We start from the raw sequence: 26,004 nt of genomic DNA, 5'->3' as shown, positions 1-26,004 counted from the left end.
CGGAAGCCTCCTGCAGGATGTGGGAGGGTAGGCAACTATGAAGTACAATTTCAAGAATTGTACTCAAGTCAACGATTAAAGATGAAGCACACCAACAGGAGACCTAAGTCAGGTAATTAATGATACTAAGTTTTAGGAATACATTTGTACTTCACAAATAGTTTGTCTTGCTAGGGACTCTTCTATTTATTGTACGTTGTGATTTCTTTGTTAACAGTTAAATAGAGATAGGTAGAGAGATATAGATAGCCACAAAGATAAATAGATTGATCCCTCCTTCTTTCACTGTCCACTAGGGCAGTTTGACAAACAGGGAGGGAGGAAAAGATCCCTTTAACCCACATTTTCTTTTTGGCCATCATTATGCAAAGAACCTCTGAAATGCAAGATAGCAATATTATTAATAGGTTAAGGATTTGTATGTAAAGTGTGCACCTGCCCTCTTCTCCTCCTGCTTGCTGCACTATGAGTCTCAGAAGGTAGCACCTCACATTGTGTTCAGGGTGTGCAATCTAGGGTCACTCCCCCTATGTACTACTACTATCCATCCAGCCTATTCCTTGCTGGTGTGTTGTTGTTTTTTTCTCTACCATTTTCAGGTGTGATGTTTTTTTTCTTCTTCTTTTATTAAATGTATGAAATAATTAAATGTGAATCATTTTATATGGTCAACATTGGCCACCACCACCTGAGAATATTTCACGGTTCTTTGTTCTCTCATTCAAGATGGATGTATAAAAGAGATACCATTCTTTAGATCGGACATTCCCAATCTCAGTCCTCAAGGCAAACATAAGTTGCGTACACACTGTTAGATCTGGCATTCGATTTCTACTATATAGCCTTGCCTGGCAAGACTAGATTTGTTCTCGATTTCCACTATATGTGAACTCGCATTGGGATCGAATCTGCATCAAATGCTGCTAAAAACATTTGATTTCTATAAGCAAAATCAAATAGAAAAATAGTGCATATCTCACCATGTGTACCCACTATAACAGTGCAGGTTTTAGTGGTATCCAAAGCTTCAGCATGGATATATATCAGGTACTAATTAAGACACCTGTGCTCAAGTCTGGATATCAATAAAACCTGGACTGTTAGTGTGCCTTGAAGACTGAGGATGGGAATGCTTTGGACAATCATGGTATTTAAAGCTTTAAGAGATACATATTTTGATCCATTTTGTTACAGTGGTGTAACCAATCAGCGCAGAGCACAGCAGGAAGCTTCTAATCCAGTAAAAACAATTCAAATATTTTTGTAAATCTGTTCAGTTTATTGCATCAGCAAAGAGCCATGACATTACTGTTAGGCCAAGTATCCACATTCCTGTATATACCACACAATGAATCAACTGTAAATGAACTCAAAGTGGTATGCGGTGCCCAGAGATTTATGCAAGCAATATGAAAACATATACACACGCATTACATCATGGTTGCAATGCAAATGCAAATGTAGATTCTTATACTACAAGTTGATTTGCTGAGCCAACAGCCCTTTCCACATCTGCCAGTTCTCTTAATGACCTTTATAGTGTGGCACCAACACCAAACGGAATTAGCCATTGCATGGGCTGAAACGACATCCTTAACACAATTCTTATTAATGCATTAGATAAGACCATGTTAACGGATATAGTGTTACCCAACCTGGCGAAGACTCTTAACCAGCAGAATGCAGATGATGTCATAATATCCTATGCTAAATCTTTGTGTTATTTCATTCAACTTCCTGGTGTATGTTTAATAAAAATACAGCAAAAGTCTCAATTTTCCTACAAATGTTGGGTTCAACTTTATAGTGTGGTTTAATTAAAATATACAGCAATAAACGTCTCGATTAGTGACACATTCCCAAGTTACGTAATGCCTTTTCTACATCTTTTTCCATTGTCAAATGGAAAAATACACTTAAGTATATAAGCTCTACGGGGTAAAGAATAAATTTGTGATGAATGCAGCAAAAAAGAAGTATATACAAATAAAGAAACACTTTGTGTCCCTTGAGGCAACATGCTTCGTAGAGGAACTTCACCACTTCCTGTAACAAGCAGAAAGGAGAGGGCATTAAGGGCAGATTCTGGTTGACTCACCACGCAGCGTAAATTTGCTGCGGGACGCACCCATGCGATCGCCCCCTGCCCGCCTCCACATCGCCCCTCCTCTGTGTGAACGCGTTAGCAACTGTGCAAGTTGCACATGCGCAGACCGCAAACATCGGTCACCAGTGCGAATAACCCCCTGAATGCTCACGTACACCATGAGAACATGGATACATCACAAAATAAGCTTACAAAACCAATTATTTTATTCCTTCCTTTACTTACTGTAGGTTCCATGGACACTAATGAACACCAGCTCCTGTGAAGTTTTGAGCTGGTCTTTGATAGTGATCCTATAAAACCATTTTAATCTTTAAATATATACACAGCAGTACACACTAGCAATGCGTATAACTCACCACTAGAATGCATTACAGTTCTAGGCATGCAACAAATAAATCCACTTACTATACAAGACTATTATCAAATATTTGTGTTAGCAGAAGTTCAAAATAATCCTATGAACAGGTGATAGAGGAACGTATATTTATTTTTTTGACACATGGCATCATAGTGATGCTTATAATTGCCCAATTCTAGATTTTTGTTTTGTTTTCCTGAGATCCCAACCATATTAGAAGGGTCAGCAAGTACTAACAGAGAAAGGGCACAACCCTCATCAAATGTAAACAAAGAGACTGGAAAAGGGGCTGTGGATAAGAGCAGAAGGAGATTAACCCTCAGGCTACAGTCTGGGATCTCCGATAAAAGTTCTTGTAACGATTTCCTTCCTGTGTATCAGACATCACGAGTTGAATCATCTTAGTCCAAGGTGTGCTGGGAAGGTTACAATTTATGCAGCGTTTGTAGGAGGGTGTGTCGAGGGTGGGGCTGCGATTCCAGCGCACGATTGGGCCTGAAGAAAGAAACACACGGATTTACTGGAAATAATCCTAATTAATAACAATGCTTGACTCTTCCTATTGTACCTCCAAAGCCTGCAGGTGATTCTCCAAGGAGAACGCACATATTAAACTTCAGCAAGACAAACTTACTTAGAAATGAATGCCAGCAGAATAGGTGCAAGAGATTTCGGGAAGTAATTCTGTTGTACTACATGATTCAAAGTCATTAATGGTCCATACAAGTGTGGGATAGATTTTATCTTCTCCTCACTCTGAAAAAATAAAATAAATAATATAAAAAAAAAGGTAACACTGTAGGTAGTTTCAGTTGTTTCATAGATTGACAATGTCTAGGTTGTCAGTGACTAGATCGACACCATAGAATAGTTGACATACACTAGTAGTGTTTATTCTAGCACCCACCAACCAAGGCAGGCTTGGCTGGGATTGCGTGAGATATATCATATTTCAAGAGGACCGTATATGATATATCGCATCTGATCCTGCCGCCTGGGAAGATCCCGGGAGGCTCAAGAGAGGATTGTGTGCGATTTCGCTGAGGGAAGAAGTCGCACATGTTCATGTCCAGCTTTTCTTTGTGTCAACCTTCTGTCCATGTCCACCTAGTGTAGTGTTCATTCTAGCACCCCCCATCTTTGAAAACCCATGCAGTTCCTCTTCCCTACCTGGGGTGTCACTGTCTGCTGTGGTGTTTCTAGCACAGGTCTGGTTTGCATATCAGTGTTGATATACAGACCACACTGTGCTAGAAGCACTACAGCAGACAGCGACACCCAAGGCAGGGAAGAGGAACTGCATGGGTTTTCAAAGATGACGAGTGCTTGAATGAACACTACACTAGGTGGACATGGACAGAAGGTGGACACACGGAAAAGCTTGACTTCTTCCCTCAGCAAAATCGCACACAATCCTCTCTTGAGCCTCCTGGGATCTTCCCAGACGGCAGGATCACATGCGATAGATCATATACGGTCCTTCTGAAATATGATATATCGCGCGCAATCCCAACAAAGCCTGCCTGGCTATGATCAGACAGATCTCTCCTGCAGCCAGCGCAGCTCCAATGCAATGTGCAAGGGACCACGCTTCCCATCAACCAGACTTTCCGACACAACCGCATGAAAAGTGACCAAATCACATGAATTGCCCTAGTGTATGAGCACCTTAAGATAGCAGGAAGAGATCTCCATGCGCTTCCCCGCAGTCAGACAAATCTCTAAAGACGTTCCTAGCTTGGCATCACAGGTCTATTACCAATGAAGCCACTATACTCGTACACACAAAGGCCAGCACCAACAATTTACCAACTAAATTGAAAGGCAGCTGCAATACCTTTAGAAGTCCCATTCGCATTAATAAACTGGTGATGAACATATCTGGCTGGAAAACGGAGCTGTCAAATGCCTTCTCCATCAACCCATCTGGAAAGAAAGAGGGGAAGGGATGTCAGACATGAGAAGGATAAAAAAGGAAGAAAGACGTAAAAATGCTGATTAGTAACCAGCAGCTTCATACCGATGGTTTCTTCCACTGCACTTTTCACCGCCTGGTCATCTCTGTACACCGAGGAAATCTGGATGAAAGCCTGTACTACCTTATCAGTGTCTGCAACATCAGTCTAAAGCCAAAGACAAGTGTTTACGAATAGGTTACCATTCAAATAAATCTGTACCTAACAGAGGACAATTAAAGCCTGTTTTAGTGCCCAAGCTCCAGTGCGGAACATCTATACCCCATTGCAAAGGGCGGTATTCAATGTCACACACTATTTCCGACAGGGAAAACAGAAACTGCCGCCTATTCAATGCTGCCGTTTCCAACAGCATTGAAGGCGGATTTCTACAAAACAGATACGACTTTAAAACAAGTCGCATATGTTTTATCGGAGACATATTGGAATGGATTGTCAAATCCACGGGCATTTTCACAGACACGCCCACTTTTCGACACACAGAACAGTGAATTCTGAAATCTCGAGCAGAGCGAAAACGGACTGGGATTCCGACTGTCGGAACGTTCTTCAAGACTTGATACCTGCAAATACTTTATTATTTTATGATTGTGCATAATACATTGGCACATCTATTCTGACCCGGGTGACACCTTTACAACTCAAACTAAATATCTGTGATTTGATGTTATGCTGGTAAGGTGGTCTAAGCACAGATAAAGGAGATTACCTGGGCTACAATTGCGGAGCGTCTGGGCCCCATCCGCAGCAGCTTTTCAGGAGAAGGAAAACTGAGGAACGTGGATGCATCAACAGGAGGAAGAGGAGCTGGAACAGGTGTGGAATCCTTAAAGGAAATAAAAAGTATTTAGGTTTGTATTTTGTAACGGAAATTGTTTTTTTTTCTACCACCAATAATTGTAATAACGGTCATCAGCATATGCAGTAGGGGAGCTGCCATTCAGTTTAGTTTTTCAGGGCTTCTGAACTCCAAATTAGTCTAAGCTCCTGATCATCATGCTGGAACCGAGAGTAGTGTATAAGGCAGGGTGGCCAAACCCGTCCTCATGATCTACCAACAGTCCATGTTTCTCAGGCAACCTCTGGTCCTATAGTAGGAATGAATGCAGCAGGTTTGAACCATTAGTAATGACTACAGCTGTGCACCAGCTAGGTGATTTGGAAAAGTGGACCGTTGGTAGAACTCAAGGATGGGTTTGACCACCCGTGGTTTAAGGCATACATAAAACAACAATAGATGTAGAAGGAGGGAACCCTTACGAGCTTGATGGCTAATTTACGTATTTTATTAGGAATTGAGTTTTAGTGCCTGAACTACTGCTATATGGGTTATTTAGGCAACTCATCTGGATTATGATGGGGTGGGGAATCCAGTCCTAACAATGGGAAGGCTCACTTTTCCTGATTTTGGCAGCATTTCCTAGGTGGAACGGCATATCGTTCTGGCTGAGGAATGGGTCCTCTGTCTATTTGAACATACAAATGTAGAATGTGGCAGGAGATAAGAACCCCTTGGCCCATCTAGTCCATCCTAAACACATGTACACCTACACACTATTTGTGTTGGGAGCCAATTGTCTTATCAGTAGATTGTTTGATCGTGGGAGGAAGCCGGAGTACCCAGGGGAAACCCATGCAAGCACTGAGAGAATATACAAACTCCACACAGTTAGGGCCATTGTGCATCTAAAGAGGCCTACTTTGGCTGGAAGATGCTTTGCACCACAACTTCGGCAGGTACCCACCCATAGAAACAGCTTAAGCTCATCCCCAAGAACCAGTGTACCCACATGATGATAAATAGAGCTTTTATACTATATCAAATCATTTTCTCCGAATTCCCTCAGGAGACACTGCAAAATGTATAACATTACAGTGTGACGTCTTACTTTAAATAAGAAAAGCATTCATGCAAAGCAATATCTTCGGAGCCCACAAACTCAAAACAACATGGTGCTCACTATTTATCTGGGAATTATTAACAGTGCTATTTCTGTAATGTGACTTCTCTGAGGGGAGGTCACATACGATCTCCCAAGAGCCCCCTGGCAGCTTCTCAGGTGACAGGATTGCATAGGATACATTGTATGCGGCCCTTTTGCGTACAATGTATTGTATGTGATCCCAGCTAGGTTGCACGGGACCATGCATTGGATCGGATTCAGAGGTAAAACATACACAGTTTGACACTTCTCACCAGATTTCTCAGTCCGATCCGCCCAGATCAGGTGAAAAGAGCTAGAATTGTACTGGTATAAGGGGCACCTTAAGTTCCTCATACACCTGCTTTAATATGCCAGGCAAGAGTGAGCTGACCGCTCCCGTGCAACTCTGCTCACTAAATGTGTCTAAAGCTGTGTACACACGGAGCAATATGATTGCTGGCAATATATTGCCAGCAATCATATTGCTCAGTGTTTTCCGTTTTCATCAGCGACAAGAGATGGTCGCTGATGAAAATGTCACACTGCCGGTAGAAGAGGCAGGGAAAGTCGCTGGTCGGAGGAGCATCCTCCTCCGACCAGCGACCATTGGGGGACTGAAAACAGGAGCGCGCACCCGGCGATTTATTGCCGGTGCACACTCCAATCAAATTTTATGCGGGCAATGGGGCCCACACACTGGATAATATCAGGGCATTTTCTAAGCAATCTGACTAATCGCTGGTCCCATTGCAGGGACCATTGGGATAGCGATGTGCAGCCAGGCGATTAAGATCCAGCATGCTGGATAAAGCTAGTCTCATTGCCGGTCGGAGAACACTGGCCCTAACAGATCGCTCAGCAAACATTGCTATGCAGCACGATGTACAGAGCGATCTAGCATTGCTCAGCAAAATTTCCCCATGTGTAGGCCCCATTAGTCACGGTGAGCTGAAAATGCACCAGGAGACTGCTGACTAATGTAATATGCAACACATATACATCTGTATGGGGTTAAGTCTGTAAATAAAGCACAACGAACATATTCATTTATACACAATTACAATCGGTTGTGGATTTGAAAAAAAAAGCCACAATTATCAGAAGCATCACAACTGCCCCCTGCCCCCCCTTCTCCAACCCCTTAAAATGTACAAATATAAAAAGGGAGTTCAGCTCCATATCTTACAGAATACCATACAATCTGAAGTAACTTTTGACTGTGATATATGTATATAATGTATATACATACACATATATCTACCTCTATGTATATGAGATGCAGCTGTGATCCTGGTGGTACAGATTCCGACCACCAAAATAGTGACATAAGGTGAGGGTTTGGGTTAGGCTGTGGGAGGGAGGGGATTATATATATATATATATATTTATTATAAATACATATATATATTTTTAGGTTTCATGTTACTACTATTAATGTTAATGGCTGCTGTAACTTTGGGCCTTATTCTGGTCTGTGCGGCCGGAGCCCAATATGCGGCCAGGACCGTGCGTCCTAAACCCCGCCTTCCGTACGAATCGCTCACTCCGTCCGAATGCGGTAAGCCGCTGACCGCACGGAGCACGAGTGGATTTCTCATGGATACACCTCCTCCATCTCTGGGAACCTCCCCCATCATCATTCGATGGTCGCAGACCATTGAATGCAGGACCGAGCGGTCAGGCAGCTCCCGCGAGCTCAGACCACTCAGGCATTTCTCCGTGCAAAAGCAGGGATCTGGGCGGGCAGCTGACATCCGGCAATGTCATATGTCCGCCCCCTACACGTGCGTCACGGCCGCATTACCATACGTACGCCCAGCGTTTTCATGGGAACGCACATGAAACGCGGGGCGTATGCATATGTGAATGAGGCCAAACAGCCCTTCACGCCCCTCTCCTCCCCCTGTTCGTAGTGTAAACAATTCATGCGGAATTTGGACGTATGTCCCTTTCGCACATGCGCAGATATGCCTCTGCACATGCGCAAACACAAAACATCGGCGGAACGAACGCACGCAGACATATCCGCACCAACCAGAATAAGGGCCTTTATTATCATTTGTCTAATGTTAATGCGACAACCAGGTTTGCCTTCACATGCTCACTGTAACACTTCATAAAGGCATCCCTTTCCATTATTTTTTTTAAAGCAGGTAAGTTTTATTAAGAAATTTTGTAGAGAAAAAGAAAAATACTTGTGTGAAAATACAACCAAAACGAATAGAAAAAAAAAAATAAACAGAGACCCAATCTTACAAATATTGAAAAAGGCTCATATGTGATGGTAACAAAATAACAAATATGTGGAACAGAAAGTAGGAGATGTAACTACCTGAGACGGGCTCCCTGTGGGGACCGAATCAGGAGTGCAACCAATGATCCCTAATTTTGTAGTACTTCAGGAGAGCAAGACAGAGCATTTAATCAGAGCTCCTCCAAACCAAGGCCAGACACATCCTAGGGTATTAGCATTTCGGGACTTGGCACCCATACCCCTTTTGGTCAATAAGACCATTGTTGTACATTGAAGGCACTTTTGTCACCAAATGGTTTGGACTTGAAGGCGGGTTCTCCATTACTACTAAGCCTTTTCACCTTTGGTATTCTGGCTTAAAGTATCCTCACCTCCTAAGTACTACTGCTATATTTACACTGTCCATGTCCCGTGGGGACACTCTTAGTTTCCCTGTCAGTAGAGGAGATCAATAATCATCCCAATAAAAGTGATCTTGTATCCTGAACATGAAAAAAATCTTAGCTGTCTGATACTGAAATCAAATGGAAATTCCAATTTTGCACCACTTTGCTAGCAAACCCTGCATCTGCCTGCTAGAAGAGATCACAAAATAATTCCACAGAAAATACATATATACAGTATAGACATACACACACATATAACTTGTGGAGATGACTTAACCACACATAAAACTAAAGTTGTACACTGTAATCACATTCTGGATAAGTCATAGGTAGAATTACATGTTGAGGAGTTTTTTTAGATTTCTCCTCGTTCTGTTCCTCTTCCTCTGCTTCTTCTCCTCCCTCTTCTTCATCATCATCATCCTCTTCTTCATCCTCCTCACCATCTTCATCCTCATCTGCTTCTTCCTCGTCATCATCATCATGGTCCTCATCCTCTTCCTCCTCATCACCTTCATCATCACTAAGGCACGGAAAATATGTAATTTTCAATATAGAAGTTATAGGTTTAGAAGCTCAACGCCAGCCCGACCATTAAACAGCTGCACCCGCCCGCACTATGTGTGAGGTCTGCTGTGGGAGGCATGCCTGCTGAGCCGTGGCACCTTTCTGAGAAGCACCTGAGGGACTGGCTCTGTAACTTAAGAGAAGGACCACAGTGGGATTCGGACTCAGGAGAGACGAGCATCACTCTGTGCCTACTGCTTGCCAGTGAGTGCCTGTGCCCTGGGCTTGCCCTGCCTGCAGTCTGCAAAATTTACATTGGCCAGAATTAGTTAGGTTTATTTTAGCTTGTTTATTTATAGTCACGCATATGGTGTGTACACACGGGTACAATCACCCTGAGATTCTGACTATATGGTCAGAATCGCATCGGTATCACACGCAGATCGCATGCAGATCGCAAGGGTTTTAACCCTTGCGATCCCGATGCGCGCTCCCGTATCACATGGCAGAAAGTCTTGGCTGCCTTGACTATATAGTGCAGATCTGCCCTATAAAGTCAAAATTGTATGCCATCGCATGCATGCCGTGTCAGGGATCGCATCGCACAGCACATCTCACCGTGTGTACACACCAATACAGTTTCACATGCTGTACACAAAACACAAGCAGGCTATTGACAAGGGACATTAAACAACTATGCAATGGCTCCAGTAGAACAATCACCTGTATATATTTATGGTCACAGAGCACCAAGTTATAAATCTTCCAGTATTTTGAAGGCAGGTTGGCAGAGGCTGCAGGGCAGGATAATGCCACAGCAGAAAGTGGCTGGAATTTAAAGGGCCTCTTGTATGGTAGCCATGTTCTTAACACTGAAGTGCGTGGAACAACTGATCACAGAACTAGAGCTTGACAATCTGTAATTCAGGGAGCAACACCCTCCAACATAACCTTTAGCGTACACTGAATAGAGGTTACTTGATATCTTTCCATCCTTCCAAAATAGCACTTGTTATCAAATTGCCCAGTCTCAGACAGAGAACAACTCACCACTATTAAGACTTTTGTCTCAGCCACCAAAGGACAGAAAGACCCATCCTAGGGAGTGCTGGCTGGCCAAATGTTAGGGAGACTTCTTCCATTCCTAAATTACAACATGCCCAAATAGAACAGTGTATGTCTTACCTCAATGGTGGAAAATTGTGCAATCCAACCAACAGCCCACAGAAAAAGTCAGAGCTAGCAAAGCACCTCACCACTACTTACCTGCGTATGGAGAGGGTAAATGGGGAGGCTGCTCCCCTTAACAATTGGAAAGCCACGCTAGAGAGTGATGGCACCATCTCGAAGGACCCAGCACCATCTCGAAGGACCCAGCACAGCAGGATGGCGGACATCTAAATGGATCGGCCTTCCTAGCCATACTAATCCCGAATGTGGGCCGCCAGGACTAACCGCTCCCTAATCTGGTCTCCCCTTCATCAGTGAGCACCTGTCGCCTACCTACCAAGTGTAGGACCCGATGCAAATGAAGACCCACATCTATATATGGGGAAGAGTCTGAGCTTTATCACAGTACATTTTAAAAGGTACTTGTTTCCTAGAACGGCGCCCACGATATTGATCTTAGGCATCGCACGGAAAAAAATCGTGTCGGTCGCATCGCATGCGCCCAAAAAATCGCATGCGATGCGACCGACGCGATTACCACGATTTTACATTGGGAACAATAATAAATGGCCCAATTGACCCGATTTCACATAGGGAACAATGTTAAATGGCCCACAGACCCCAAATAGCCACCCTGAAGTGTGAAACGGCCCCCCCCCCAAATCAACGTCAACCCGAATCGTGGCGAGCGCAGCGAGCCCGCGAGGGGCGGCGGTACGCGTCCTCCGACCTTTTCATACCCCCACTATCCACGTCGGCGTGGAGTTGAGAATAGAAAGTGTGGCGAGCGCAGCGAGCCACTGAGCCTAAAGCGTGGCGAGCGCAGTGTGCCCCGCGAGGGGACGCGGATACCTTCACAGCTATACGCGTCCCCTCGCGGGCTTCACAGGTATCTGCGTCTGCTCGCCACGCTTCGGGCTCGGTGGCTCACTGCGCTCGTCACACTTTCTATTTTCAACTCCACGCCGACGTGGATAGTGGGGGTATGAAAAGGTCGGTGGACGCGTACCGCCGCCGCTCGCCACGCTTCGGGTTGACGTTGATCGTGGGGTGGCGTTAACAATTGGGGGGGCCATTTCACACTTCAGGGTGGCTATTTGGGGTCTGTGGGCCATTTAACATGGTTCCCTATGTGAAATCAGGTCAATTGGGCCATTTAACATTGTTCCCTATGTAAAATCGGTAATCGCGTCGGTCGCATCGCATGCAATTTTTTTGGCCGCATGCGATGCGACCGACGCGATTTACATTTTACCATGCATTTCTATGTAAAATCGCGGACATCGCATCGGTTGCATCGCATGCCATTATAATGGCATGCGATGCCCGCGATGGGCGCCGTTCTAGGAAACAAGTACCCATTTTAAGATCCCAGACTCACTGCACCGCACTCTACAGACCATGATACAGTATAACCCCAATGGATGAACAAACAGTTAAATGCCTTCTAGCTTTATAACAGATTTAATATATAAATTGAGACAATATATAGTTACCTGAGAGATCCCAGAACGGAGGCCATGCTGAAGCCATCCAAAATTTCATGAAGGATTTCACAGCCTTCCACACCAAGGCTGTTTCCTGCAACACAGGACATAGACAGAAAAACATTGCTGAAAAATATATAACTTGGTAAAATATTACTGTAAATACATACACAGACATAAAAATAATATATATATATATATATATATATATATATATATATATACACACACATACACATACATACGCACACACACACTGGAGCCTCCAAGCTCACCATTTAATTCCAATTTTTCAAGCTCGGATTTGTCTTCCACTGACTCCGCTAACGCAAGAGCAGCATCGCGCTTAATTTCACAGAAGGAGAGATTAAGTTCCTGCCATTGGAAAAGGCATTTAGATTAATGAATGCTGATAATACAGTGAAAATATTATTTCATGATTAATAATATAGTACACTGGTTCTCTAAGTCGGTCCTCAGGACCCCACACAGTGCATGTTTTCCAGGTATCCTCACAGAATCGAGTGAAATAATTAGCTCCACCTGTGGATCTTTTAAAATGCGTCAGTCAGTCAGTAATGAGTGCACCTGTCAGGTGACCTGGAAAACATGAACTGTTTGAGAACCACTGATTTCGTGCAGTATAGCAGATGCCACAAAAACCAAATGCTAAACTTTACCATATTTAGGTAGATTATCTGTGTGCCGATACTATTCGATTTTTGCTTCCCAACGAAAAATTTAAATACGTATGTTAGTAAAACTAACATGGCAAATCCATCCTGATCACCTTTCAAAATATAATGGTAAGGGGCCTACACACGGGGCAACACGATTGAGCAATGTAGATAGCTCAGCAAGACTGTTCAGTACACAGTGACGAGTGCTGAGCAATCTGTCAGGGCCAGTGTTCTCCGATGAGAACACTGGCCCTGACCAGCTATCTCGCTAGATTTATCCAGCATGCAGGATATTAGATCGGCAGCCGATAGCGTCACGAAGAGCCATGCATTGCTATTGCCCCTACACACGGAGCAATGTAGGGGCAATTGCTAAGGTATCTAGTGAGATTGGTTAGAGAATGCCCAGAAATTGGCCCGTGTGTAGGCCCGATTACAGCTTTGAAAGATCTTTTAAAGCCACTATAAAGATATTTTATCTATTTACCACTATGCTTTCTCTTGTAGCTCTCTACTCTCTTGAATCTAAATCCAGGACACACTAGAGCAGTGTTTTTCAACCAGTGTGCCGTGGCACACTAGTGTGCCTTGAGCTGTTCTCAAGTGTGCCCCCACATCTAGAGATACCCAAACCAGTTTACAGCCACCACCAGTTCAAATGTTATTGACTGGTCTCTTCTTTTCATGTAAAGGGCCAATGTATTTTATTTTTGTTACCTGTGGGGATCAGTGTAATTGTTTTTAATGTGGGGGCCAATAGGTTTGTTTTTTTCCTGTGGTGGCCAATGTTTTTTGCCCTGTGGGGATCTTAGGGTGTGTCTTGGCAATTTTAAAGTCTTATTTAGTGTGCCGCGAGGTAAAAAGGTTGAAAATCACTGCACTAGAGCGACGGAACCCTTTATCTGCAGATGCATACATACTTCCAGATCCTTGGGCAATGGAACGGTGGAGGATATCATGCAGCGTTTGGCAGGGTGGCTAACCAGAAGCCATTCCTAAAGGCAGCGCACGGTGAGCATAAACACAGTATATCATTCTGAGTCGCATTGAAACAATATTTTGGGCCATTTATCGTTTAGAGCTGGGGTAGCCAATTCCAGCCCTCGAGAGCTACCAACAGTTAATGTTTTCCAGGTCTCCTCACAGAAGTGAAATAATTAGCTCCACCTGTGGATCTTTTAAAATGTGTTAGTGCGTAATGAGTGCAACTGTGCAGCAGCTAGGTTGTCTGGAAAATGTGAACTGGACTGGAGTTGGCTACCGCTGGTTTAGAGTCTGCCCATCTTAACTCTATTCTTTATTTCTGTAATCTCTCATCTTTCTCTAATCTCTGGCTTTCTAATCCATTTTTCTTTAAATCAAAGTTTCGCTCTAATCCATGTAGGTCAACAAAAAACATATGCAACACGTTAAATACCTTTAGCTTATGCAAACCCTCTTTCAGGGCCCCAGCAATGGCAAACGCTCCCTTAGAACGCACCAAACAGTCACCAAAATTGATATGTTCTACTTGTCTTAGGGTCTTCAGTGCCTGTTGGAAAGGGAAAAAAAGTTAACTTTCTAGTGAAAACCATAAGAAATCCCACTACTACAAATGATTGCTAAAAACACAAAATAACAGAAATGCAACAATGTATACTTGATGAGGACAAGACGCCCATTACCTCAGCCATAGCAATGCCTCCTTTATCTGTAAATGTATTATCATTCAGGTTGATGACCTTTAGCAACGGGTTGACTTTAATGGCGTCTGCCAGTGCAGAAATTCCAGAATAATTAATCCCGTTCTGAGGCATGTGTATTTCCTCCAAGGTGCCGATTAACTGGAAACACAAATGAAATAATGCAGGAACGTACAAATACTAATTATTCCATCCCAAGAGAAACAGAAAAGCACATACCCGAAATGACTCTGCCAAAGCTGTAGCACCATCATTCTCTAAGCGATTCCTTCCAGCAATGAACACTTTGAGAGCCAGAGGTTTGCCAAGTGAACTGGACTTTTTATGGCACTCTGTCAGTGCTGCAGCCAGAATCTGAAAGAAGAACAAGAAATGAGGTTGCTGTAGCTGGCCTAGAATACAATGCTTACTGAAGGGTAAGCATTGTTTAAAATGCTTGTTATATGCATATACTGTATAATTTATCCAAACAGAACCATCCAGCTGACCATAGAGAACAATTACCAACAGGATCACCATGCCCATCGGGCACTGTGAATACATATATATATATATATATATATATATATATATATATATATATATATATACACACACACACACATACATATACACACACACACATATATATACATACATACACACACATTAAATCAAATCAGTTAATTAATCATTAACAATGCAATACAGACAAACGCCTACCTTTTATTATTAGCATTGTTTTTGCTCAGTTCAGTGGCATGAAGACCACAAAGTAACCAGTACAAAGGTGGAAAATAAAACTAATGGAAATTAGATTCTAACACCTCTGGATATATCCCAGACACACAAGGATTGTAACGTCTTGCTTAAATTCAACAAAAACTAGTTTCACAAACTAAATCTGTGCTACTTACATAGATGGGACATTTATTCCTGATATTATCCTTTACTACTTAACCCTTTGAGTACCAAGTTAATTTTTTTTTAATAGGTGTGAAAATTGCCCAGCAAACAATTGTATTCATCACAATGACCTGTAATGTGTACTGTATCTAGGAAACAGAATCTTTTTTTTTTTACACAACATTTTTTATGTGAATTTATATAATAAATGTGAGCGACGTTGGCATTTTTAGTGGCTATTGTGCACATCTCTCACAGGGATGTTGGCACTCAAAGGGTTAACATCCCATCTAGAACATCGGAATATTTCCTTAGTTCCACTGAGTTAATGTCAATTATCTTTATTAAAAGGTGATCTTACAATTTTGATTGGTTTTCTTGGGCCTAGGTTTGTTTAGAAAGTCCCTGATAAGCAGTGGCTTGCGCTGACTATTTGGGGCTAATTATCTAGCCCGAGGAGAATCATTTATCCCTGGGAAAATCACCAGATACCGGCCCAAGCCCTCACTGACCAGCACCACCTCTGTCCCTACAGAATTTCTGCTATTTACCTTTCCTCCACCAATTCCCATACCACAGTTGTTTAGTTTCAGTTCCTGCAGTGTAAAGCATGTGGAGCTTTTGATCAGAGCCTCGATTCCTCTCACACCGTCTGGTCCAAAAGCATTATCACTCAGATCAAGTTCCGTCAGCTGAGCTCTGGCAGTGATCAAGGCTTCACCTAGGGAAATCTATGGTAAAAGAGAGAATCATAAAATCATGCTTAAACATACTACTCTAATAAAATGCACATTCATTACTCAGCATTAAAATTCCCCAGCGCTAACCAAACTTCTTGACAAAAAAAAAAAAAATCAACCTAGGCACCACTTATTGCAAATGTAAGACAATTAAGAACATGTTGCCTACTTTTTTTTAGCAGATCTTAGAGTTAATCTAGTTACCAGTGCTGCTGGAATTTCAGACCTCAATCTGCCAGTAAACATATCACTCCAATGACACCGCTGGAAAAAAAGAAATAAATATTTTCAGGATTGCAAACAAGTATTAACTAAAATGTTTACCTTATCAATCTAATGGTGTGTACGCACTAGTAAAATCACCCTAAGACTCTGACTATATAGTCAGAATCGCATCGGTAGCGCACGCAGATCGGTGGGTGCTCCCGTTTCGCATGGAAGAAAGTCTTGGCTGCCTTGACTATATAGTGCAGATCTGAACTATATAGTCAAAATTGTATGCCATCGCATGCATGCCGTGCGATGCGATCTGATCGCATGGCACATCGCAGGTGTGTACACTCCATAAAGCAGCAAAATACAGACAATGTAAGACCTCAGGAATAAACAAGGATCATATTTTGCATAATTGAAGCAGTTATGTTTCTAAAACATGATGGTCATTATAGATGCCTTTGATACCTACACATTAGTCAGCATAGGACTCCTTTTTGATCTGAGTTATGGGCTTTCATGCTTGACAACACATGTAAGCACTATGTTGCTTGATTAATTGAAAATGGGATCTTTATACTTGCACTGATCTATTTTGGGACACTGTACCATGGGTGATACAGAAGGGAGAATTCACACAAAAAATGTGCCCAATTGTGGATTACTGCGAATACTGTGGGAATGTTATATATACACATCAATAGTGATCCTTCTAGGATCAAGGCAGGGCAGAGGGGTACGCGGGCAGCACCTTCTGTTTAAAAGGCAAATTTGTGCTAACGGAAACCATTCAGTCTAGCAAAAAGGACAGTGGAGCCCTAGGAAAAGATATCTGGCAGACTGCCCTGCTTTTATTCCTGAACCGCCTAGAGGTCCAGTTGGATTGTTTGAACATCTACTCTCACTGCTTTAGGGAGAGGATTGCTCCATTACTGCATATTAATTGTCGACACATGAAAGAGTTGACATGATTTTCACAATTTAAAAAAATAAATAAATCATGCTTCACATGGACTCAGAATGGTAAAATGTAGGCAGCAGTAGTGAAACAAGGCACCAGGCCCCAAGCATGGCGAATGAAGAGAGATATTTGCGGGTACGCACTACACTAATTTTGGGTCCAGATACTCAGGTGTCAACACTGACAAAGATTATATATATATATATATTTATTTTTAAACTAATGTGGACTTTTTGCCTTTGTCAACATATGACCTGGTAATCTTTTGGTGTCTACCTAGACATTGTCGACCTTTTGATCCATTTTTGGGTCATCGCCATGAGAGAACGTGACTTGGCATACAGGTTGAGTTTCCCTTATCCAAATTTCTCCGAAAACCATACATTACAGAAAGTGGGGTGGGGGGTTGGGGGTGGCAGGGATTTCTCACGCTAAAAGCAGTACTGTGGACATCTGTAACAGCACTACTGAAGACATGATATGTAACTGGCACTACTGAAGACATGATATGTTACTGGCACTACTGGGGACATCTGTAGCAGCACTACTGAGGACATGATATGTAACTGGCACTACTGGGGACATCTGTAACAGCACTACTGAGGACATGATATGTAACTGGCACTACTGGGGACATCTGTAACAGCAGTACTGAGGACATGATATGTAACTGGCACTACTGTGGACATCTGTAACAGCACTACTGAAGACATGATACAGATGGGTCTGTTCCCATCCTTGCAGGGGATGGCGCTGGCGTCGCCAGCCGCCATCCCCCGCCATGGCGATCGTGAGAAGAGGACGCGCGCGCACGAGAGGCGCGCGCGCCCCCTTCCGACGGCGCTTCCAAACGTTTCCCCGGGTCCCCGCCGCCTGCCCGCACCCCCCCTACCCCCGTCCGTCTCTCTGAGGCGGAGACGGACAGGGTTTCCGCCACGCTAGCGACGGAGACTGAGACGCGCGTCTCAGTCTCCTCGCTGGCGAGGCTGCTGGCGGGTCGCCAGCGCGTACGTTCTGGCGACCCGCCAGCAAGGATGTGCATAGGCACATACTGTATGTAACTGGCACTACTGTGGACATCTGTAACAGCACTACTGAAGACATGATATGTAACTGGCACTAAATATCTGCAAGATAATGATTGTTTGGCATTGACCTTCAGTGTCTGAGATAGTATACAAACTTTGTTTCATGTTTTGAAACCTTGTTTTATGCTCCTATAAAATATATGTGTGTATTTCATCTGTTTGTACAACATAAATGCAATATACCTCAAGATACATCATTGATATATAAAAATATTCTGAAATACGGAATAATCCATTATCCAAAATTCTTCTGGTCTTGAGCATTTTGGATAAGGGATACTCAACCTGTACCTGTTTTATCATCCGCTACATTGATATATAAAAATATTCTGAAATACGGAATAATCCATTATCCAAAATTCTTCTGGTCTTGAGCATTTTGGATAAGGGATACTCAACCTGTACCTGTTTTATCATCCGCTAGCATTATTTTTCTTCGTATTTTTGTTTTGATTGTTTTGGATTATTTAGCGCTCATCTGTCATTGAAAACCAAGATCTTTCAGCACCTTCAGTGATCGTAAAAGATCTTTTATTTGCTATGTTTATAAACAAGTTACAGGTTTCCCTATTAAAAAAAAAACCTGACAAATATAGAGCTACTATTACAAATGTACATATCTGTTTCAACAACTTGATTTCAGCACCCTCAAAAAGGGAGAAGAGACCAACACAGCCAGCCCCAATGTCAAACTCATAACTAAAATGCCAATTGTCTAGCCACCTAAATGAGCATATAACAGAGACAAGATCTAAAACCAAAAAAAAACATTTCAGAACGCCAATTTTTGCACGCAGTCTCACCTTCATATCAGATTTCTTTTCTAACGCTTTGGCGATAGCCTTAGCTGCTTCCACACCTATGGTGTTGCCTTCCAGACGCAACGCCTGCAATCCCTCATACACCTCAATTTCCTGAATGACTTCCTCGGCTTTAAAACAAGTAGCAAAAGAGTTCAAAATATTAAAACAGATGTATGAAACTGCAGCTTACCATAGACTTAATGTCAATATTGTAACAAATGCATGATGTTTCTATAACTGCAATTAGGAATGCAGCTCCACAAGGCAATTAGGAGCATCCAGTCACACCTTAGGTGTGTCGGCAAGGCTTCTAATATGTTGACATGTACTAGATACTAAACTCACATGACACATATGCTTACCATCTTGAGCAGTGTTCAGCTTCAGAGTCTTGCCTTTAAAGCTCAACTCTCCTCCTCCAACATTTGTCTTTGCCAGGGAATCAGCCAACTGTGAGATGTCTTCAGATGCCATCTTCTCTGCACTGTGTGATGCCAAGAAAATAAACAGAATGAGAATCAACACCAGAACCGCAGGTTTCTCTATGCCAACATATGCATAATGAGGGAACTCCTTTACACGTCGTCGGTTTTAAATTGGAACTCATTAAAAAAGACTCATTAAATTATATAAGCAGTACTGTAGTGAGCCTAAAAAAAAAGTGAAATTGTAATAGACCCGATCCCATGTCTCCTAAGTGTTTGCCATTGCTTAACAAATTCACATACTATTTTAAATGTAAATTAAAATGATGATGGCATCTTTATGGAAACCAGTCGTGTATTGCTCGCCAGGGCACATTTCTAAAAATTGATCAATTCAGTCGATAGTTTCCCTATTGCATCCTAGAAAATGATAGACACAATCTGATTGGTTGCACTACCTCTTTTCATTTTCACACTGTGGTGCTGTGGCACCCTCGGAGTCTAGCAGGGGTGCTTCAGGTTGGTTGATGCGGGTCCAATTCAAATGAATTATGGTCAATGTAAATGGCAAAACCAGTGCCTGTGACTGCTAACCATAACATATGTAGACAAACAGAAGCAAATATTGTCCCTCACTACATAATTAAACCTAAAGATGACATATGAACACAATTCATTTAATTTTTTTTTTCTTCATTCTAAATAAGAAACTTTTGGCCATAGGGTGCCATAGAAATAATTCTGATATTATAGGGCAGCTTGATTCAAAAAGTGCCACTGTGCTAGTGCCTATGCGATACGGAATGGCTGCTTACCAGACGCATAAAATAGGCATGACTCTCGATGGTGTAACTCTGATGGATCACAACGGTAGTATTTTTTTTCTTCCCTGTAACAGGGGGAATAGAGCTTAGCTCCACTTCTAATGTGGTCCATAGCCCCATTCCTTTCTCTGATTGGCCTGTCACCTGCTGAGTTCTGCCTCCACACATAGTTTGTCATATGCCACTGCATTGATTGCAGATGATGGTGTAAACCAGCACGGACAGTGTAATGCAGGCATGTCCAAACTATGGCCCTCCAGCTGTTGTGAAACTACACATCCCAGCATGCCTTGCCATAGTTTTAGCATTCCCTAAAAACTGTGTCAAGGCATGATGGGCTATAGTTTGGACATGCCTAGTGTAATGGTTAGCATTACTGCCTCACAGCACTGAGGTCATGGGTTAGAGTCCCACCATTGCCCCAACTGTGCGGCGTTTGTATATTCTCCCCATGCTTGAGTGGGTTTACTCCAGGTACTCCAGTTTCCTCCCACAATCCAAAACTAAACTGGTAGGTTAATTGGCTTCCAACAAAATTAACCCTAGAATGTGTGTGTGTGCGTGTACATGTGGTAGGGAATATAGATTGTAAGCTCCACTGGGGCAGAAAATGATGTGAATGTTCAAATATTCTCTGTAAAGCGCTGCGGAATATGTGCGCACTATATAAGAAACTGTAATAACAGTGGCGCGCGGTCGGTAGGAACAGCTGATTGCCGGCAGCGTAGAAGGAGGCTGCACTTCAGCTGAAAGTCGGGCTGGGAGATCAGCAGGGAGCCGAATGGTAGACCTGTGCTGAGGCTTGGTTCGCGGTCAGCGTGGAGCAGCTGATTGCTGGCAGCGTTTCGTTCCCGTAGTCAGCTGGGAACTTTTGCAAGACGAGTCTTGGAAACCCATTCAGCAACTCCCAGCCCGACATACAGCTGAAGCGCAGCCTCTCCCACGCTGTCGGCAATCAGCTGCTCCACGCTGACCGCGAACCAAGCCTCAGCACAGGTCTACCATCCGGCTCCCTGCTGATCTCCCAGCCCGACTTTCAGCTGAAGTGCAGCCTCCTTCTATGCTGCCAGCAATCAGCTGTTCCCACCGACCGCGCGCCACGCTACAGTGGGGGTTAATTATCCGGCTTACCGCTGAGCAGAGAATCTTATCCACCGCCAACCTCACTTTGTATGCCACTGTGCCCAGGACGGGGATTCCGTCACTGACTACAGGTAGGCTACACCAGCTTGCTGCCGAGATGGGTGAGTGATAGGTCTGGAAGGAACTCCATCCCATAAAACAACTGGGACCGCTCGCCGGGACTTCATACAAACTAGCACGGAGAGAGTGCTACTTCATAGGGTGAGCATACTACATTAAACCTGTGACTGTTGAAAAATCCCCCTGTATTATAATATCACAAGCACCGGTCAGTCAACGTATATTATATATTTTTTTGTGCACAAATTGGACCTTTTTTTACTGGTACCATAAATTATCATCATATGCATTACTGCAATATCTTGTCGACCAATTGAACATTGCTGAACCTTCTAAAAGCTATTATAACCTATAAAAATCGGGATCCCAATTCAGCATCAGATTTGCTATTTATCTGCTTTCTATTTTTATGTAATGTAATAAGTGTATATTTATGTGTTGATTTACTTTTATATATAAAATTTGAAAAAGCAACAGTGTGTCCAGTATTCATTTTCTCCAGCCGAGTATAGTGTGATTTAGTAACATAATCCAGCAGCGCAATTCACTTCAACCCCCTCCATTTTTAGTTTTTTTCTAACGTGAGTCTAGGCGGGCTCACAGAAGTGTCTGCTGCAGCTGAAATATCTGCTTATTTATTATTTTGATTCACCTTTAATTTTAATCAAACTACCGAGCGCCACGTATTGGGTCTCGGAGGGGTTCTGTATAGTTCCACTCCGGACCACAAAAAAATCCCAATAATCCAGGCATGTCCAAACTGTGGCCCTCCAGCTGTTGTAAAACTACACATCCCAGCATGCCTTGCCATACCTTTAGCATTCTCTAATAGCAAAGCTGTGGCAAGGAATGATGGCACAACAGCTGGAGGGCCATAGTTTGGACATGCCTGACAATCAGTAATTTTGGAGGGACAGACTGGAAGAAACACATTGCAATAAATCCCTATATAATACACATATAGTGGGATGTCACCAGGCGGACTGACATAAGGATCTACAGCAGCTGACACTATGGGGTAATACGTGAGACCTGCTGCCAGGCCACCTCCCCGCTGTCCCCATGTAACGCAGAGAGTGCGCGCTCCTGGCAGGGGAATGGCTGTTATCGGCCGGCGCACACAAGGGGAACGCTACTGCCGGTGACAGCGCTGCCCTAACCATCCCGCCAAAACCACCCAGCTACACACAACACAAAGAGCGACCCTCCCTCATCTGTAGAACACCACATATAAAGCTGCCAATGGCAGGCTATGGGCTCACCGCTTGCCGGTACTCAGGCCGTCACCGCTCACGTTGCTTATGGCGGAACCCGGTTTCTGCTGCCTTTTTTTTTTCCACTTTGAACCAAGATTTCCTTACAACGGCTGCGCCCGCACTGATCTCTGGGACTTGTAGTTCTGCCTCTTCAGTATTCCATACAAGTATAGCCGCCAGGAGGCATAGCGGACTACAAATCCCGCCATGCTTTGCGCGACGAGCCACTGTAGGTCGGAGGTTTGGGAGTTGGACTGCCAGAGTCTGGCTGCCAGTAATTGTATTGAAATAGTGACGAATATGATGATACCGCTCCTGTGCGTCACGCATAGTGATGCTGGTGGTGGGACTGTGATTTGTTCTACAAGTAGATAATACAAAAGAACAAAGATGATAGCATAATAAAGGCAGACTCTACCACGGATTAACTCACATCCATTGAACTTCTTTCTTTGCCATCATTTTCATTTTACCAAAAAAAAAAACTTTTTAATAACTTTGGTAGCTATTAGGCATACTTGCCTACCTGACCCTCTCCATGTGGGAGAAAATGCTCTGTTCCTGGACTTCCCTGGTAATGTACGCTTGCCATCTCCTCTGGTGAAACACCTTTACCTAACTCCCCACAGGTGATGGCAATCGTACATTTCCAGGGAAGTCCAAAGACAGAGCATTTTCTCCCGCATGGAGAGGGTCAGGTAGGCAAGTATGGCTATATAGGGCTATTTCACACGCTCCGGCTCCTGCCAGGCGGCGAAACCCGCACGGCCAAGAATCCGTGCCTCACACAGAAGTTTAGATTGGTGGAGATGGCCACAGCCCGGCAGCTTTCCTTACCAGTGGTGAGATCTGGCTGCGGCCAGGCCGTGGTCGTCCCATGTGAATGGACACAATCGTGTTCATTATTTACTACTGTGTGCGGCACGGCTTTTGACCGTGCGGGGTTTAGCTGCCCGGCGTGAGCCGGAGCGTGTGAAATAGCTCATAGTCTAGATTCCTTCACCCAGATATGTGAAAGAGGTCACTATTGGGATACGGTCATTGTTAGACAGCCATTATGTCGACATGAGTTAGGTCGACAGGGTCATGGTTTAGGTCGACAGTCAAAAAGGTGGACATGGGGGTTTTCCACAGTTTTTTTGTGCCGACAGGTGGTATTTCATGCCCTACCATCCACTAGGGCATGGCGGGAGAATAAAATAGTGTGCCGAGCATAGCGAGGGGGACGCGTTCCACTTTAACCTGTGTCCATGTCGACTGTGTCGACATTCAGGTAAAGAAAACAGCAAAAAAAAAACATGTCAACCTTTTGACTGTCGATCTAACCCATGTCGACCTTATGACCCTGTCGACCTAATCCATGTCGACCTTCCTGCGTGGTGACCTAAATACATGTAGGCCTAAATGCATGTCGACCTAATGGTGTCGACCTAATGACTGTCAACTTGCTGGTGAGCAACTGATCCACACCCGTCACTATCTACTTACTGTAATATTATCTTGTCCTGCTCTATTCCCCTTTATTTTGTGGCGACAGCAATATTTTCCCATATTTACTGGTGTTTAAACACCTAAACAAAAAAATACAAATATATAAAATTTCTATGAAATATGTCAGTATGCTTTCTTTATGTGCAGTGACATCAGCCAATAGAATTGTAGGACATGGATGACATAGTTTTCTATGCCCAGAGTGGCAGAGGTAAGAGTAATAATATTTATACAGTGGAACCGGTCTCCTCCCACTAGATGGCTAATGAAAATACACCTAATTGAATCTAGTGAGTCCAGTTTGTCTTGTTGATCAAGTTTTGTGCAAATTACTTGTGACACTGATATTTCTCCATCAGAGCACAGATGATGATGATGATGATGATGATGATGATGATTTAGACCCCATGCTTTTAAATACAAGTAATAAGTACAGGCCATAAATCCCTATCAACCTTCACTGCCTTAGCTACTCACCCTCCTACACAGGGTTCCATACGACTAATGGTAAAAGTAAGAAAAGTAAAGAGCATTGAGCATGGTCAGTGGGACTAAGCGTTACATAGGGAAGGGGAGTGTACAGCCTCCCCATATGGTCCACATCATTATGGTTTTTTACTATATCCCTGGACCATACGGGGAGGCTTTATTCTCTCCCTCCTCCTCTCCCTGGTGACAGCCGTCACAAGCAACCCCATGACTCACACGATGTCAGCACCATCCCGTCTTCCGTGGACTCCTGGGATGCCCTGGAGAGGGGGGACCCCTCCTCAAAAACTCCTAGCCTGGGCTGACTAGTTAGGGTGGGTAATGTTTTGGCAATGGGACCCCATCAAGCGTGTCCCCAGGCCAGGGCCGGCTCTACCATTAGGCAGCTTTAGGCATCTGCCTAGGGCGCCAGGATCTGGGGGGGGCGCCACCAAGTCTGAAAATAAAAAAAATCAAGGATGCCTATGAGGATCCTTGTTGTACTTAATGCAGGTGGCGACTGTGGAACTTCTAAGACCTCCCCCCCATACTTGCCTACATTGCTGCCTCTCCTCCTTGTACTCTTTTGTGTGCGGCAAAGGGGAGGGTGGAGAGGGCCTCCAGGGAAAGCAGGGGACTTGCCCATCTTCCGGGGGGGGGGGGGGGGGGGGGAGTAGGTTGAAGTATTGCCTAGGGTGCTGAGAAGCCTTAAACCGGCCCTGCCCCAGGCTATGGCATTACACCCCCTGCTAGTGGAGCCCAGTGCTGGTCCTTAACCCCTTCCCGACTTTTGACGTACATTTACGTCATGGCCGGGATGTACTTCCCGACACATGGCATAAATGTACGTCATGCCATTTAACTGTCACCGCGTCTATAGACGCGGTGACAGTTTAAACATGTCTGCTGTCCCTGACAGCAGACATGTCCCTGCATGCCCAGGGGGGGTGGCGATGCCTCCCCCCCGTCGGCGATCGCTGTGATTGGCTGTTCAAATGTGAACAGCCAATTACAGCTTTTTCTGGGCACCGGCGAATAACGTTCGACGTTGACACAGGGATCGGTGGTGATTGGTGCTGTAAAGTACAGCACCAATCACCACGGGGTGTAAG

The 26,004-nt window shown here is 43.8% G+C and overlaps 1 protein-coding gene across 1 annotated transcript; it reads right to left on the bottom strand.

The window, feature by feature from the left end:
- Positions 1 to 1,256: 1,256 nt before the first annotated feature.
- Positions 1,257 to 23,093, bottom strand: RANGAP1 (Ran GTPase activating protein 1). Its single transcript, XM_083156112.1, has 16 exons — positions 22,940 to 23,093; positions 19,588 to 19,709; positions 19,226 to 19,353; positions 16,365 to 16,424; positions 15,972 to 16,151; positions 14,755 to 14,889; positions 14,518 to 14,676; positions 14,271 to 14,384; positions 12,449 to 12,548; positions 12,183 to 12,267; positions 9,349 to 9,532; positions 5,154 to 5,270; positions 4,489 to 4,591; positions 4,306 to 4,394; positions 3,103 to 3,224; positions 1,257 to 2,963 (listed from the first exon to the last, which is right to left on the bottom strand). Exons 2-16 carry the CDS (start codon positions 19,697 to 19,699, stop codon positions 2,894 to 2,896), a joined length of 1,758 nt encoding a protein of 585 aa, XP_083012238.1. The 5' UTR covers positions 19,700 to 19,709; positions 22,940 to 23,093; the 3' UTR covers positions 1,257 to 2,893.
- Between the last annotated feature and the right edge of the window lie 2,911 nt (positions 23,094 to 26,004).

The sequence above is a fragment of the Crinia signifera genome, chromosome 8 (genome assembly GCF_055691185.1).
Source record: "Crinia signifera chromosome 8, ASM5569118v1, whole genome shotgun sequence".
NCBI lineage: Eukaryota > Metazoa > Chordata > Amphibia > Anura > Myobatrachidae > Crinia > Crinia signifera.
The sequence above is the reverse complement of the archived record's forward strand: the minus strand, read 5'-3'. Positions and strand labels throughout refer to the sequence as shown.